The sequence below is a fragment of the Rhamphochromis sp. 'chilingali' genome, assembly GCF_963969265.1.
Source record: "Rhamphochromis sp. 'chilingali' genome assembly, chromosome: 20".
Taxonomy (NCBI): domain Eukaryota; kingdom Metazoa; phylum Chordata; class Actinopteri; order Cichliformes; family Cichlidae; genus Rhamphochromis; species Rhamphochromis sp. 'chilingali'.
The window spans coordinates 20,865,521-20,881,607 of record NC_137947.1 but is presented as its reverse complement, the minus strand read 5'-3'; the positions used below and the strand labels follow the sequence as shown (position 1 = coordinate 20,881,607).

General features: G+C 40.6%; 1 protein-coding gene across 1 annotated transcript; it reads left to right on the top strand.

The window, feature by feature from the left end:
• The first annotated feature begins 246 nt into the window (after nt 1–246).
• On the top strand, nt 247–16,086 carry LOC308388055 (phytanoyl-CoA hydroxylase-interacting protein-like). The gene is made up of 5 exons (XM_080868527.1): nt 247–858; nt 8,540–8,736; nt 10,129–10,303; nt 12,258–12,375; nt 13,813–16,086. The coding sequence occupies exons 1-5, from the start codon at nt 753–755 to the stop codon at nt 14,354–14,356; spliced, it is 1,140 nt and encodes a 379-aa protein (XP_080724653.1). The 5' UTR covers nt 247–752; the 3' UTR covers nt 14,357–16,086.
• The last annotated feature ends 1 nt before the right edge of the window (nt 16,087 follows it).

Genomic DNA, 16,087 nt, shown 5'->3' with positions numbered 1-16,087 from the left:
TGATATGTTATTATGCGCCAACATGTCTAAAGAGCGAGAGGATTCGTCACCTAAATGGAAAAGCAGAGGTAAGCCTGGTCATTCGTTATGTCCTGCAGCATGTCAGAGTCGTCCCACTGCTCATTACCGCCTGGACCACTTGCACCTGCGCTCCTGCACAAAAAGGGGACTACACCTCACCAAATAAGGACATGTGAGAGCCTCGTTGGGGATGACGTTAAACGTGAAATGGGGAAGAACGGGAGCGCGTGGACCGTTTAGATGAGGGACCTAACGTGGAAAAGGAACGCCGAGCTAATCTGGTTACATAAGAAGCCATTGTATTTCCAGAACGTCTCTGCGCTAATCTGCTGAACTATTCATGCTCAACTGTCCCGCGGCGGCGTAACATACAGGACGGGCGCGCGCACACTTGTGGCTCTGAAGGCTCAGAAGCTTCTTCTGCTTTTGGCAGCGTGTGAAACAAGATAAATACATACAGTGATATACGTTCACGGATCCCCGCAAAAGCTGCCATGCCTCATTTTGCAACTGGCGGCGTGTGCTGCTCGCGCCCGTGACGATTCCGCTGACGCGCCAATAGCCGCACCACCCCAGAGAGACAGAGGAGAGCTACGAGCGACTGACTGGACACCAGTCTCTCTTTCTCTTTCTTTTCCCACCCCTTAACGACCGCGGACGGACGCCTTCTGCTGTGCAAAACCCGTGGACGAAATTTAAACTACTAACATCATCCAGGCTCTTCTGCAGAGATGGAGGTACCAGGTTTGGCGCACAACATCAGCAGTCCATTAAGTCCCTGCGAGGGGATGATCAAGGACCTAAGCTTGGACGCCATACAGTTATGCGAACGAGATGGTAAGGGGGGATTGTCTGCTTCTCACTGGGGTGCTGACATATCTCCGCATAACGCCAGTGCATTAGGCCGCTTTGTTAGTTTCGGAGTCGCTGCAGGCATGCAGTCAGTTTGTCAGTGTTTGTCTCTGCGTGCTGTATGTACCCTTATTGTGTGGCAGTAATAGGGGCAGCTGGCTCCGCTGGTTCCTCGGATGGATGAATGGATGGTGCGCTTGTGCGTGCTCGGAATAGCTGAGCGTCTTTACAGTGGCAATAAGGTCTTGGCTCAAAATGAATGTGTACTGCTTAACTTGGAGGCAGGAATCTTAGTCTAAATGATGAGTGTCTTGATTTCAGCACCACAGACATGGACAGAGGCCGGCTGCCACCCCGCCTTTAATCGCTAATTCTCTTCCATCTTCCAAAGGAGCTGCCTTTTCCCATGTATGCTCACTTACTGCATGTCATCCTGCAAATTTTATAATTACAAACGAGACGCTCTTTAGTTGCTATCCCACCCCCAGTTCCCATAAAAGTCTCCCCTGCGCTCACGTTTATAATTCATCAAGTCTTCCAGCTGCGCCCGTGCTGTGTGTTGTCTGTGGCTCACTTCTTCGAATCAAAAGTTTTCCGAATATTTATCATTAAACGAAGAGCTGAAACTATTCCCATCATAGAAAACGAGGCTTCATAAACCAGGCTTGTAATGCGAAAATTGACAAGTAGCTGCACGAAGAGGCTTAACCCCGACGCGAATTGAATGGTGGGGAAAGAAAAAAGGCAAGTCATCATCAGGAGAGAATGAGAGGCAGAAACATGGCTGCACCCACATGTGTTCTCAGGCGGTGCAGCCCTACACACCCATCAGTGCAATTACACAGCGCTAATTCCACATCTGCGTCAAGACTCCTGCTCACAGAGGTGCCTCTTAATTAAGATTGGAAATTAATTCACATGAAATATGATCACACCTTTTCATTGTGTAATTGGGTTCATTTTTTTTCTTCATAAGTTTCTATGCCAGATTGATTTGTATGTGTACACAGGCTGGTTAGGGCATCCAAGGTGTCAGTGATGTATCTTTATTAAGTCTCCTCGGTCACTGTAAAATCTTTTAGCTGCCAGAGTGTATACCCCTTAGAGCTGATTCTAAACGGTATATACGCGATGCTGCCCGTTTCAAATGATCACTGTGCTAGCCTTTGTGCTTTCTGTGCTGCAGGTTTACTGCTGAGCCAAAACAGCCACTTTCTTAGTTTCCAAGAAGGCTACTCAGTGTAAATATTATCTGTGTGTGTCCTTGAGACACCCACATACTCTGTTTATGAAGCAACACAGTGACAATGTCCACCTTCTGTGCGAATTCTTCAGGACAAGTAGTTGTTCTTGTACAAGTATTGTCAATGGGTTAGTTGAAACTGTTTATAATGTGTCTGATAGGAACAAACGCCCCGAGTACTGTGGACAAAACTTGAACTTCATGAAGAGATTAGGAAAAAACAATTTATGTATGGATTTTTGTGCAGATTATCTTCATACTCCCATAAATATTTAGTGTTGCCACATTAAGGTGGAGCACATCTGTAAAACTACAGATTTCAGCTTGTTTGGATAACTTTCTTTCTTTTTTAAGAATGGTTTGTAGATTTTTCCCAGTCTCTGAATTTTATCACCTGAGCCTCATATTATATTATATTATATTATATTATATTATATTATATTATATTATATAGTTTGCACTGTCCCAGCCACACCCTTTCTAAAAGACTGGATCACTCGCTCTTACCTTTCCTGGAAATGGATTGTTATCTTATCCAATCAATGCGTACATTTTTCTCAAGGTCCGCATTCATTTCACTGTTCCACAGCTTTCTAAATTTATCTTCCAAATCATTAATATTTTATTATCAGATGAGAGGCTTCTATGCCTATGCTGACCCAGCAGATGGGTGCATATAGCTTCAGTAGGCTTACTGTCTGTGGGAAAGGGCACTCTCCAACACAGTGAAGACTGTTTGGGAATTTCAGTGCACAAAAGGAATGGTCGGACACAAGTCGTTTCTGTGTGTCCAGTTTTAGACGGGGTGTTAATGGTTCAGTTTAGTGATGGGGCTGTGACATGAGTAGGTGGGTGTGGGGCAAGTTTTGCTGAGAATGAAGAGTAGTACAAGTCACAGCATCAGCTCATGTGAGCAGAGTTTGTCTGCTGGTGTTCTCCATAGTCTATGGATCGCTCCCCCGATGCTGTGCTGGATAAATTTGTCACCAACCCCTGTAAGGCTGACAAGGACCACCATTTTGATTTTATATCCACAGTTAATACGCATTTGCAGAACGTAATCAAATCCACGCTGCATGTCTCACACGGCCTTTGTGCCGTACCCGCTGATGTGATGAAGTTGCCATGATGGATGGCTGCTATTAATGCAACTAAGCAGTGTGACTGTGCTCTTTGAAATCTCTCTGAAACAGCGGTAACATACTAGCATGCGCATTTCCAGAATGGACAGGTGCACTGATAAGTCAATACATGGATGCATTTTTAATCCCTTGACAGTGGACCTGAGAACATCATGAAATTGTTCTGAGATCAAGCTGGCAGTGAAGGACTGAAAGTCTTTATAAAGATAGCTGTTGTCCTCCTAAATCAAGCAATTTCTTTTTTTTTTCTAGCTCAATCAACTGAATTTTTTTTCTTATTCCAACAGCTGACAAACCCTTTTTGAAATTACTGACATTATCACCAGTCACGTGTTTACTGCTAACAGTAAATTTCAGAATGCTAAAATGATCAATTGAAAATAGGAACAAAGATATAAAGTTTCATTATGTTCATTTTTTATTAGCTCAAACATGCTGTGTCACAGTCGAGCAGGGCTGGAGTCAATGAGTGAAAGTAGCGATGCTCCTTGTGGTCATACAGACATATTCTTGGAATCAAAGCTACATCCACTAACAATTTCTATCCAAAACACTTCTGCAGAGCCATTTCTCTATGGCCTTTTCTCCTACACACACTCACTCGAACGGTGCAGCCATCCATTTAAATTCATTTTGGTGCGTGGCTCCAGTCATTCACATCTGCGAAAATGGCTATAGACTCCTGTGATTAAAAAATACTCTGTGGACACACGGAAAAGCCTATCCAGTATGTATCAACATGATACAACAGCAGGTCTGCCTTATGTCATACAGCGTCATCTGAGTAAGCTGGCATTTTAGTTTGGCTGTGTTCACTGTGAGCAGTTGTGTCTCATGACTGTGCTGGCAAGAGTTGGAGGTACATATTATGCAGTCACTTATTGACCGTGTAACATATTCACTTGCACTTGACCGCTCTACGAGATGCTTCAAAGCATCATTGATAACAGTGGCGTCTGACCTTGAAAAGCCACTGCAAACATTTATGCTTATTTTTCTTTCTTTTTTCACTGCTGGTATACAAAAATCCCTCGCTGCAGAAACTCAAAACATGAAATGTAAAAAAACACAAGTCTGAGATTTGGAGATTCATATTTTGTGCAAATGAGCACTGATGATTCATTCTGGTCTCTGAAAAGTCTTTAAAAAACCCCTCTGTATTGATTTTGTTGATTTTGAACCTACTTAACTAAAGACTGCATTATTAAATTATCGTTACTCATCTTTGTTTGGTGTTCGGGGGCTTACTGATGTCTAAAAGGTGGAACATAGACTGCGTAACCTGATGAACGGGGCATTGTTTAACTCACTCTGAGAGAAAGATGTTTTTCCGTTGGCGGCTTCTCTCACTCCCAGCATGATCTCTGTCCCGGTCTAGCCTGTGCATTGAGAAGAACAAAGGCGTGATTTTTTTTTTCTTTTCTTTTTTTTGCAAGCATCTATGCCTAGTGTCTGTTGTGTTGCTCATGTCTGCAGATCAATTTTACATCGAGCACTGCAACTTAAAATGTAGGAGGCTTGTCTGTCTGAGTACCTACTTGTGCACTCAGAAACAATAATCCGACATACAGTGCTCAGAAATGTGTTGTTGTTTTTTTTATCATTAAACTTGATTGAAAGTTTATTTGTTTTGAATTCAAGAAGTTTCAAATGGAAGCATAATGTAGTCTCACATCATGGAAACTCCAACCACCAAGAGAGTTCATTTACATTGCTTAAATGGTCTAAATGGAAATCAAATCACTTTCCTCTTGCTGGTAAAGAGTGCCAACAAGTAATTTATAATTTGGAGGCAGGTGTGACTGGAACGAATCCCACCATAAAGAGCCATTAGGATGGCTCCATGTATGCATGTTAACAAGATTTATATTGATCCTTCTGCACTATTGCTTTTCCCTGTGGCGTTAGACTGTTTGCACAGTAAAAGGGCAATAACCAATATGGTCCATTTCTTAAACTCGTCTGAGGCTTTTCATCTTTTAAGATTGTTTTTGTTTTTTCTATAGGGCCGATATTTCCGTGGCCTGCTCTTTGGTGCTCTGCTGTGCATCTACAGATCTTGCATGTTATTTTGAACTCCCGGTGCATATGTGCACAGCATGAGTAATCTGTGCTCATAAGCTCTCAAGCATTTGCTCCAAAACAGACTCTTGTCTTGCTTGATAAAGATCAAGCAAAATTTCGCCCCCTCCTAATAAACAGCATAAGGAAATGGAGTAAATCGACAGAAAATAACAGCGGCTTATTACAGTATATTGTGTTAAAAATTATGATTCAGCAAAATGAACACTGGCGTCAAACATAGCACGTTAATTTAAAAAGGAAGGAGGTTTTAGTCTTCCTGAGCAAAGCCATGAAAGGTTCTGCTTTCTCCCTTACCGCCTGACCTTCATCCCGTTTGGTGTTCTTCATCATTCGTCTTGTGCTCTTGCAGCCCCAGAGGATTCAGACCTGAGCTTAACACTGGCTCTGACAAAGCTGGTGAACACAAGATTAGCTAGATTAGCTGGTATCAGTTAGATATCATTTATTCATTTTAGCCTCTTTTGGGGTTTTTTGTTTTTGTATATTTTGCACACGTCACTCTTCAACCTAACCAATTCAAAGCCAAACTTCACCTCTTTCTCCTTTTAACCTGTCAATTGTCTGTATATATGTCTATAGCTCTTCACATTAGTACCATTTCCTTTTCCCTTCAGCTTTCAGAGCTTGTTTTCCCTAATAGCACAACCTTTACTGTGACTGAGTTGCCTCAATAGTGTTCTGTAGGTGATTTCTGACTGCATTTGGAAAGCTTCACTGCCTCAGTGTAATGCTCTTCATCTGCAGGTTAATTAGGAGAGCATTAGAGTAAACGAGGTAAATGAGTATTGTGGAGTTGCAGAGAGATGGGAGGGCAAAGACCTGCATGGGGTCTAGTTTTTAGTGAAAACATCAATGTTGACATTAACAATTTAGGGAGCAGAGGACAAGCAACCTACACCGCACAACACAGCGAGTGAGCTAGCAGGTTTTCCATCTTTGATGTTTGATGTCGGTTAATGTTTACAGTTGTATACTGAAGGTGGCCAGAATTAGAGAATTGTTTATTTGCACAGTATTTTTATAAGCAGGCTTCATTTTACATTTGAAAATCTATAAGAAATCCTTGCCATTGTTTCACTTCCTTTGGGGTATATTTCATCTTTTGCTGACATGAATGTCAGAGAATGACAACAGGCCTGGTAGTTTTCTTGAATCTGTTAAAGGTCAGCAAACAAAGTCTCAGGTGGGACTTTATGTAAGCTTCATGTGCTTACATCACTGTCTGCTCTGTGCTGACTCGGTGGAGCGTTTTCTGTCAAAGGTCCGCGTCGTCACGTCTTCCGTTCACTCTCTCTGTCTGGTCTGAGCCAAACCTATCAGCTCAGTGTGTTTAAGTATAATGAGATGGACTTTAAAAGCAATAGGATGAGGTGGTTTCACAAATCAAAGAAGCGCAGTAGGGCCAAGCATGATCGTACAGTCAGTCATGCTGGATCGGGTTATGATTTAACATCTGGTATCTTTACATATTTACATATGCAGGATCCTTTTCCCATAGGTCCCAAAAAAGTCCGGGTCATGACATGTTGGTAGAGATAATAAATGTTATGTCCAAATGCAATAACTTAGTCATGCAAAGGTCCTTGCACTAAAGTCCACAACATGTGTTACGTTTTAATTAAAATGAGCAACAGTTTTGCCCAAGTGTGTAACAGGAGGTCTTTTTAAATCGAAGATGATGGTAATCAGCTAGTTGTGATTAGAAACTAGTGATTAGGACAAAAGTAAGTAGGGGGTCTGGTCTGGTGTGATTTAATGTGGTGATGAAGGACATAAATGTGCCTCCTAATGGATTTTTTTTTTTCTAAATTGGTCAGAAGTCATGATTTTAGAAGGTAAAAAAGGTTCTTAAAATGAATCAGTCTACCGATGCTCTACTGCTAGTGTTGTATGGAGGTGAGGCAGGAGTGTCCACACTACCAATTATAGGATTAGTCTTTTATCTCGCTCCCTCTCATTTGATGAACAGAGATAGTTTTTTATGCTTCACTGGTTCTGCCATTGTTGACACTGTATTGAATCCAACCATGTTTCGAATCACTCCCAAACACCGCATTCTTGAATTTTACTCACTCTTGTTTAGACCCCAGAGCATACACAGAAAACACATTGTTGCCGTGCCAAGTGGGCGTCCCATAGTGTGACGCAAAGTCTATATTCATCCTAATCTTACAAAGCTCTTATTCAACCCGGTTTTGACATTTCATTAGCCTCTCTGTGCACTTTGGGTAGAAAGCCTTTGCTACATGTTACAGTGGCCTATAGTGCGTGACATCTATGCAGCTCAGATAAAATTGAGATTTATTCATTTCTTTGAATGAGAGCAATGGAAGCTTTTTGTCTTAGTCAAATACACTAGGTACTGGGTATGAAAATGTAGCATGTAGCTTAAACCAGAATTGCATTTTCCTTATTTCCCAGAGCACAGAAGCCACACCCACCTGCTGGAATCTTTTGTTTCCAAAGGGGCAGCCAGTCAGAAAAACAAAGATGGATAAATAAGATATTTAAGGATCGCTTTTAGTCATGTAAAGTGAGTCTAATAGTGCACAAGATAACAAACATAGATTTGGAAATTGACATAATGGGCCTCCGTTAAAGAAGAAAGAGGAAAGAAAAAAGCTCCTCTGACATTCACTGGCATTTTAAATGTTATGGTTCTGGGCTTATGTGCAGGGCCTGCACTGTGACAGCTGTGTTTTATCCTTAAAACTGATCATAAACAGACCAATCTGTGCCAAGACGAGAGGGGATTCAAGCATTTAAAATATTTAATGGCGCATATGTTCTGGAGAGCTAATAGGTGTACATGTGTAGAGGGACTGATGTGTTGCCATGGAAACACACTGTATACGGCAGTCAGTAACGCAGCAGGTTTTTGTGTGTGACTGTGACATGGTGGCTATATTACCCAGTGTGCTGCCAGTGGAATAATTCCTGCTATATGTTTAGGTATAGCGGGAGTAAGTTAGGTTTAAAGGTGTACTGATGACTTGATGCGGTTATAATGATGATTTGTCACTGGTCAATGTGTCTTCAGACATAGATCATCAAATAATTTAAGTGCTAGGAGACACAACTATTATTGTATAAAATGTAAACCAGAACCTGATGTTTATTCAGAGGATTTCTAGACTAAATTTGAACCACATCGTTTCATTATGGTGTCTTTTTTTTCCTCTCCTGGACTGTGCAGGAAGTAAATCCCAGGACGGCAGCATCTCTGAGATGGAGGAGCTCCCAGTTCCTCAGAACATCAAGATTAGCAACATCACCTGTGACTCTTTCAAGATCTGCTGGGACATGGAGGCACGCAGCAAGGAGCGCATCACGCACTATTTCATTGACCTGAACAAGAAGGAGAACAAAAACTCAAACAAGTTCAAACACAAGGTAATGCTCAAGTAAGGGAGGCGCATAAATACCATTTAAAGATTTCAGTGCTATTGTTATAGCAAAGGCAGCAAATATTGAATTTCAGCAGAAAGGGAAAAACTCCAGGCACAGCACAGCCATCTGCTACGACCGGCTGAGGGATGAGGGGGAAAGAGAAGAGAGCAAAGAGAGTATCTTTAACCAAATGATTTTTAAAAAAGCAATTTTACATTTTATTATTTAACCAGCTAATCGTTTCCTTTCGGTTGAATCCTTTTTTAAAAGCAGGTCTCCGGGCCAGAGGTGTGCAACAGCAACTATGAGCAATATAAGACAGCTGTTACACATGTTGCACAAAAGCAGTATATTCATATTTTTGCCAGCACAAAGGAAAGCAACAGCTGTATAGTTCTGCATGAATACAGGCAATACTTTGCACAACAGTTATTAAAATATATTAAACCACTGCTGTACATTTCCATTATTATTCTTGTTTAATAATTATACTCTATAATCTGCCATAAACCTAAATCTATTCATATTTTATGAACAGTTAATTAAATTATAGTATTAAATTCAAATTTTCTGAGAAACCTGTGGCTTAGAAAAAAAACTCTGCTCAATTTGATGTTTTTGATGAAACTTCAGTTAATTCTACATTTCTTCTACTTCTGACAGAAGAATGAGCTTTTCACCTTAATTATCATACTGTCAGTAGTGCTTTAGATAGATGTTGCCGTGCTCTAAACATCTAGTGTAATGCTAATTATTGATCTTTGTAAACAGAAATGATTAGTGTTGACACTGTTTTACCTCAAGACGACCTTACCTTTTCATGCTTGAGGCAAGATGAACTCATTTCAAGGTGGTTTTGTTCAAAGAATCCACGGTCAGCTGTCACTTTGAGCTCTGAAAGGCTAGTACCGCTCTCACAGCCTTCTCTGCCAGCTCGTTCGCGACGCAGTCAAGAGTCTGGTTTGATAATCTTACCGACTTGTCATCAGCCTCCTCACACTGCTGGGGCTGTGTCACTGAGTGTTTCTCCTTTCTGCTCTGGAGTAGCAGGCGACCCCATACTAATGTTTTGATTTTGGCGCAGGAGCAGTGTCGGTGGGTTGATGGGCTGACTCTGTTGCTAGGCAGGGGCTCTTGGTCCAATCAATGAGCTGCTATGGCCCACCGATTTTTGGGTTGTGGGGGGTTGTTGTTGGGGGTGAAGTGTATAGTTTACATTTACACAAATGAGAAGCCGTGGCTGCTACCTGCAGCCAGTAACATAGGGTAATATATCTATGTGTGTGGCTACAAGTGTCTTTATAAGGAGTTTCTTTCTGACTAATTCCTTCCTGCCAACACTCACTCACTTTTTCCATTCCACTCTGTCCTCTTTTACTCCTTCCATCCCTCCAGGATGTTCCTACCAAACTGGTGGCCAAGGCAGTACCCCTGCCCATGACGGTCCGGGGCCACTGGTTCCTGAGCCCACGCACAGAGTACACAGTGGCTGTCCAGACTGCATCAAAACAGGCTGATGGGGACTACTCCGTGTCTGAGTGGAGCGAAATTATTGAATTCTGCACTGCTGGTGAGGAATATGGTGCTTTGATGAATGCATGCACTTCTAGGATATGTGACATCAGTCTTGGCTTTAATTTTGGGTGAGCCTGAGTTAATTATAGAGAACGATAATGGAAGAGAGAAGAGTACAATGGAGTAAAGGCTAGAGCATTAATGAGGGAGAAGGTAAGAGGGAAGCTAATATACTGAGTGGAAGGAAAGGATTATAACAAAGAAGGGCTGAGAGGAGCTGTGCTGTTTATCTCCTGATGCAGAGGTCTCGGAGTTCAACGTCATTGTCTGGGGACCAGGATGGGGGAAGGGAGGTATGGCATGGGTGGATGAGGAGGGACATCACTGGGGTTAATGATGTCCAATTCCAGTTTAGGGTGATTGTTGCATCTCACTTTCTCTACACTTTGAAGTGCCAAATAACTTGAGAGTCAACACTCATGATAGCAGAGCAGAGTTATTTATTATAGTTTTTTTATTTTCTAATTAGTCTTTATTTTTATCTCCTTGTGACTTTTTGTTTTTAATCCATACTAAAATAATACTTACTAAAAAAGTAGGGCACTAGACCTAATTTCCTCTGCATTTTTATTTTACTTTAATTAGTTGTCAAAGTTCACAAAATTGTTAGTTTACATTTTTTTCAAAAGTTTTTAGTTTTTCTAGTTTTTATTTTTTATTTAACTAAAATGTGTTTTCACTTCTAGTTTTCATTCTTAGTGTAGTTTTAGTTTATTTTTATTTATTTGTTTTTATTTTATTTAGGACAGTGCATGTTAATGAACATACATGTAAAAAAAAAAATTACATGAATGTAAACATATCAGATTAAAGCCAAGGGCTAATTTCCATCTGTTGTCCATAAAACATAAAAAAAAGACATAATTCATAAAAAATTCATAATTCATTCATAATAAAAACTCCATCACCAAACTCACACATACACACCATTCTATTCCCAAATAAAACATTAAAACTATACAACTTATTCATGATCACACACTTGATTTGTCCATAACCAGTTTAGTATATGTAATCAAAGTATTGGACAAAGAGATATTATAACCTGATGATGGGAAAATATAAAACATAACATTCTGTAAAGTCCATCAAAAATCCAATCTTAAAAAATTAATAGAATTACTAAAATTAGTAAGCTTTATCTTCTGGCAACTGTAATATCAAGACATTATTTTAGGACAATCTATCTAACAGCTGAAATATTTCAGTCTGGACCAAACAGGTGGACTATCAGTGCCTGTAGAACAGCTATACAATCAAATAAAATAGATGAGGAGAGGCAGTTTAAATCTGAAGAAGAATGACAGGCAAGTGAAGAGTGTGAGCTGTGTCACAGTAAGAAGCTGAAGAAGGAGAATGCTAAATGAAGCTGTTGAGCCCGGCACGAGATGCACGTCCTGTCACCAAAACCAGTCGAACATGTCGATGTCAAATGCATTTTTCCTCTGCACGTAGAAAGCTGCGGCTTTGTGCTCCATCAATCTATATAAAAGTCAGCCTTTTTGACATTAAACATTTACAGTGTCAGGATAAAGCGGATGTCTTCTTTCATTTTCATTCAAGGTACTGAGAATTTTAACCGGTTACCTGTGGTGATGTGTTTGGTGCCTGTGGGAAAATAGCCATGGGGAAAATGCATTCATGATTTTTTTTATATGCTTTGGAGAAAGTCCACTCGCCGTTGAGTACATCCATTTATCGAAAATGTTTTTGGGCTTCATGCTGAGTCATATCTAAATGGAAAAGTTAAAGATGGAAAAATGCCAGGATCCTTAATGCATGGTTCATATTTCATCCTAACCGGTGCTTCTAGTGGGTCTCGTTTTGTTTTTTTAATGTTTACATTTACTAATACTAATGGCATTAATGACAAAATGCTGATGGCATGTATACAGATTTCTAATCTGCTTTTGTAGAAATCATTTTTACAAAAATGTTTCTTTCTCCAGATTACTCCACAGTGCATCTAAACCAGCTGCTGGAGAAGGCGGAGGTCATTGCTGGGCGGATGCTGCCTTTCTCTGTCTTCTACAGAAACCAGAATAAAGAGTACTTTGATCATGCCAGGTGGGCATAACTTTATGATTTTCTTCTTTATTACATTACAAAGAAAGAAGTTAAAGCCTGGACCTAACTGAGCTTCCATGTCATTCTGTATCTAAAGAGTTGGCTGTTATATTGTTGGGTTAACACATCTGCCAACTTGCATGGCTCACTGCAACACACATTTCTAGCAAACTTCTCCGGCTCACTCCTTTCTGGTCATGTTTTATACAATACAGTTTACAAGCATGTGGGTAACATGGTATCAGAAAAATGTGTTGCTCTTCAGCTGCTAAAGCAAAACAAAACCAGATTCAGCTGCATTGGTTTCATGAATCTGCAGAAATAAGTACTCGAGCAGCCAGCCATTTTTCCCCCCAGTAAACAATGCTACGCATGCACATCAAACGAAAAGCCAGGTCTTTCTTCTACACTTTGATTTGTTTGAAAGCTCCATATAGCTGACAGACAATAGCTGGCAGTTGTTCGGGAATGTAGTCAAAAGAAAAACAAAAATAACACGAGTATGACAGGAAAAGAAGGGATATCTCTGGAGTGGTCTACTACTGTTTACTGAAGCATTGTGCAGCTAGAGTGAACTGATTTTTATCTCGTTTCATGTGAGTGAATTTTCTTCCACTTTTGGCCTCTTTTCTCCTCCTTTTAACGGAGTGACTGTTTTCTCTCCTATCACCCTGTCCCTCAGAGGTAATGCTCACAGCTTAACAAAGCACAGTCTCTGTACTAAAGCCACAGCTTGTGGGCAGTCTTTTGTTGGTGCTACACAGCATGATGTCATCTGGATAGTCATCTCCCTTTTGCTGAGTTGTAGCTGCTACAGTGTACCGTGCGCCTGTTAAACTGCGTCATCATGTGGCGAGTAAGAGTACTGACAGTACCGCTCACATGAGGCTCTTAACACTTGTGGTTGGAGCTGAATAGTCCATAAAGCCCATGACAAAGCTTGAAATATGGATATAATAAGAACCTCTGGAGTGATAGCTGTATGAATTGCCGTAATAATTACAGTTCCATTATTGGGACTTTGCTGCTCAGATTCCCTCTGTGGAGAAGAAAGTGTATGCAGCTGCCACAGATGCTTTGAATGTTCAGTTGTTAATCTGAAAGCTGCTTTTGTTTTATAGCAGTTTGTCATAATGAAAAAAACCAAACAGCTCATTGGAATATTTTCACCCCCGGGATTCCAATGACACAAACTGGACTAAGCTAAATGTGATTACTATAAAACTTTTTGTATTATGAGGCTCAGTATTCAAGATGTTTTGCATCTTACGCATTCAGTTTATTTCCCATGTGTTACAAATTCCAGAAAATTGCTCTTTCATTTCCAAATTAAAACCTGGTGCCACTCTCTCCAGTATTTACAAAAACTACTTTGATTGCCAGAGAAATGCAAAAACAGAATAAAACAGATTTCATTCCTTTGTTTGCAAACTTCAGGGAGGCGCAAGAAAACCGGATGCTGCCCTCTATTAAAGACAACAGTGGCAGCCATGGCTCTCCCATCAGTGGTAAGCTGGAGGGCATCTTTTTCAGCTGCAACACAGAGTTCAACACTGGCAAGCCCCCGCAGGATTCCCCGTATGGTCGCCATCGCTTTGAGGTGCGGGCTGATGCGCTCTTCAACCCTGACACCAACCTGTACTTTGGAGACTTCTACTGTATGTATACAGCCTACCACTATGTGATTCTGGTTCTAGCACCGAAAGGCTCAAGGGGTGATGAGTTTTGTAAGCAGAGGCTTCCTTTGCTCGACATTACCAACAACCGTTTCCTTACCTGCAAGCAGTTTGAAGAGGGTGATGGTGGTTTGGTGTTTCACCACGCCCAAGATGTCATCTTGGAGGTGATCTACACAGAGCCTGTAGACCTATCCTTGGGCACAGTGGCAGAGATCAGTGGGCACCAGCTGATGAGTCTCTCCACAGTAAATGCCAAGAAGGATCCCAGCTGCAAGACCTGCAACATCAGCGTGGGACGCTAGGGGAAACAGCAGAATGTTTAAAAGGAAAAAGAGCGTAGGAGGGGGGGGGGGGAGTAACTGACCTCTACTCACACAAAGGAAGTCCACATGTACTGATGAAGCAGACCAACACATGCATGAAGCAGATTTAGTAGGCTAACACCAACATATCTCTGACACTGCTCTGTACTCTCAAAAGACCATCATTCCCAAAGAAGAGTGGAGAAAAAGACGAAGGTACACCACTCTGACACCTGCACCATTGTCTACTCATCTGAGGGTGGGTTATCCTAATGTTGAAAACAGAAACACATAAAGATATCTTAGGAGTCAGCAGACTGAAATATGTAAACCTGGGACACCGACGACACAGATCCATCTACTCATCCGGCAAGTCACACTTACAAAACCCTTTAACTGTACTAACAAACATGGGCTGCTTCATTTCAATTTCCTGTTGTTTCTCAAATCAGTTGTCCCATACTTTATTGGCCTATGCCTTGCTCTTATAGATATACTGTTAACTGCCCACTGTGTGTGTGGACAATTTCTTTTTTCTGATTACATTGTCTTATTTTATTGTCATTTTTTACGATGTTTGATTGTCATTGAACAGTTGACAAATTGTTTTTACCTCCTCCTAGTGGCATGGACTGGTACTACAATTTTCTAGGGCTGCAGCATCGATAGTCATCTTGATTTATACCAAAGGTATTAAAAACCAGACATAAAACCGCTGTGGAATCTTAACCGTACTAATGCAACAGCCTCTGAAATGTGTATTCACCGAGTCTTTGATGACCAAGAGTGAACTATTTGTTTTTAAAAAAAAAAAAAAAAAAGAAAAGCATGATGCAGTTCTGTGCAGCATGAGTTTGAAAGCTGTCAGTACCTCTGTCATAGCAACCTTTTCTGCAACAGTCATTCTTATTTCGTTGTAGTTAGTGCAAAGAAAGAAAGTGGAACCTTAAACTGTGTTTATTAGAATAAATGTGAAAAAATATTTATTTTTATTGATACATTCATATATTATATATAGATATATAGAAAACTATATAAACCAGAAGTGCACAATGTTAAAAGCTCTGATCATTGTCAACAACGGCATTTAGGGGGGATAAACTTCATATAGGCAAAAATGGGGGTAAACACAAATTCGACAGCAGGTACTGTATAACTTGCACTATGATGTTCACCAAAATTCACATTTTTCCAAGGTGAACACGCAAATTCAAAAGTTACAATATAGCTCAACTATGTAATTCTTAATACATATCATAGCACAATGTAGGACTAAAAACGGACATGCACAAACACTGCAGGATTGTCTCATTGACTGCATTTAAGCTTACGCGTTTCTGCCAACACAGCACTTTTAAATGCATTTTCCACATTAACCCTGGACACAGGTGTCAAATAGTGTTTTGGCAAGGGGGAAAAAGTGAATAACAAAAAGTGCCATATAATACATAATCTTAAAATGACTCCAGTGTAACTAACATCAAGTTATTACAGCGCTTCATTCTTGACATAGATTTGTGCTACATAACATAAGCTTGCTACATCAGGTTTATAATAAGATGGGTCATGAATAATAAGGGATGTCTTCTTGGGACTGCAGTGACCCCGCATTTTAGATTGTCACCAATTTCCATCACTTTTTCCTTCATGTAAAGTGCATCTACATAATGAGCATGGCATGAAACAAGACCAGAACCACCGGCTTCACGACCTGATTTATTTCAGAAATGA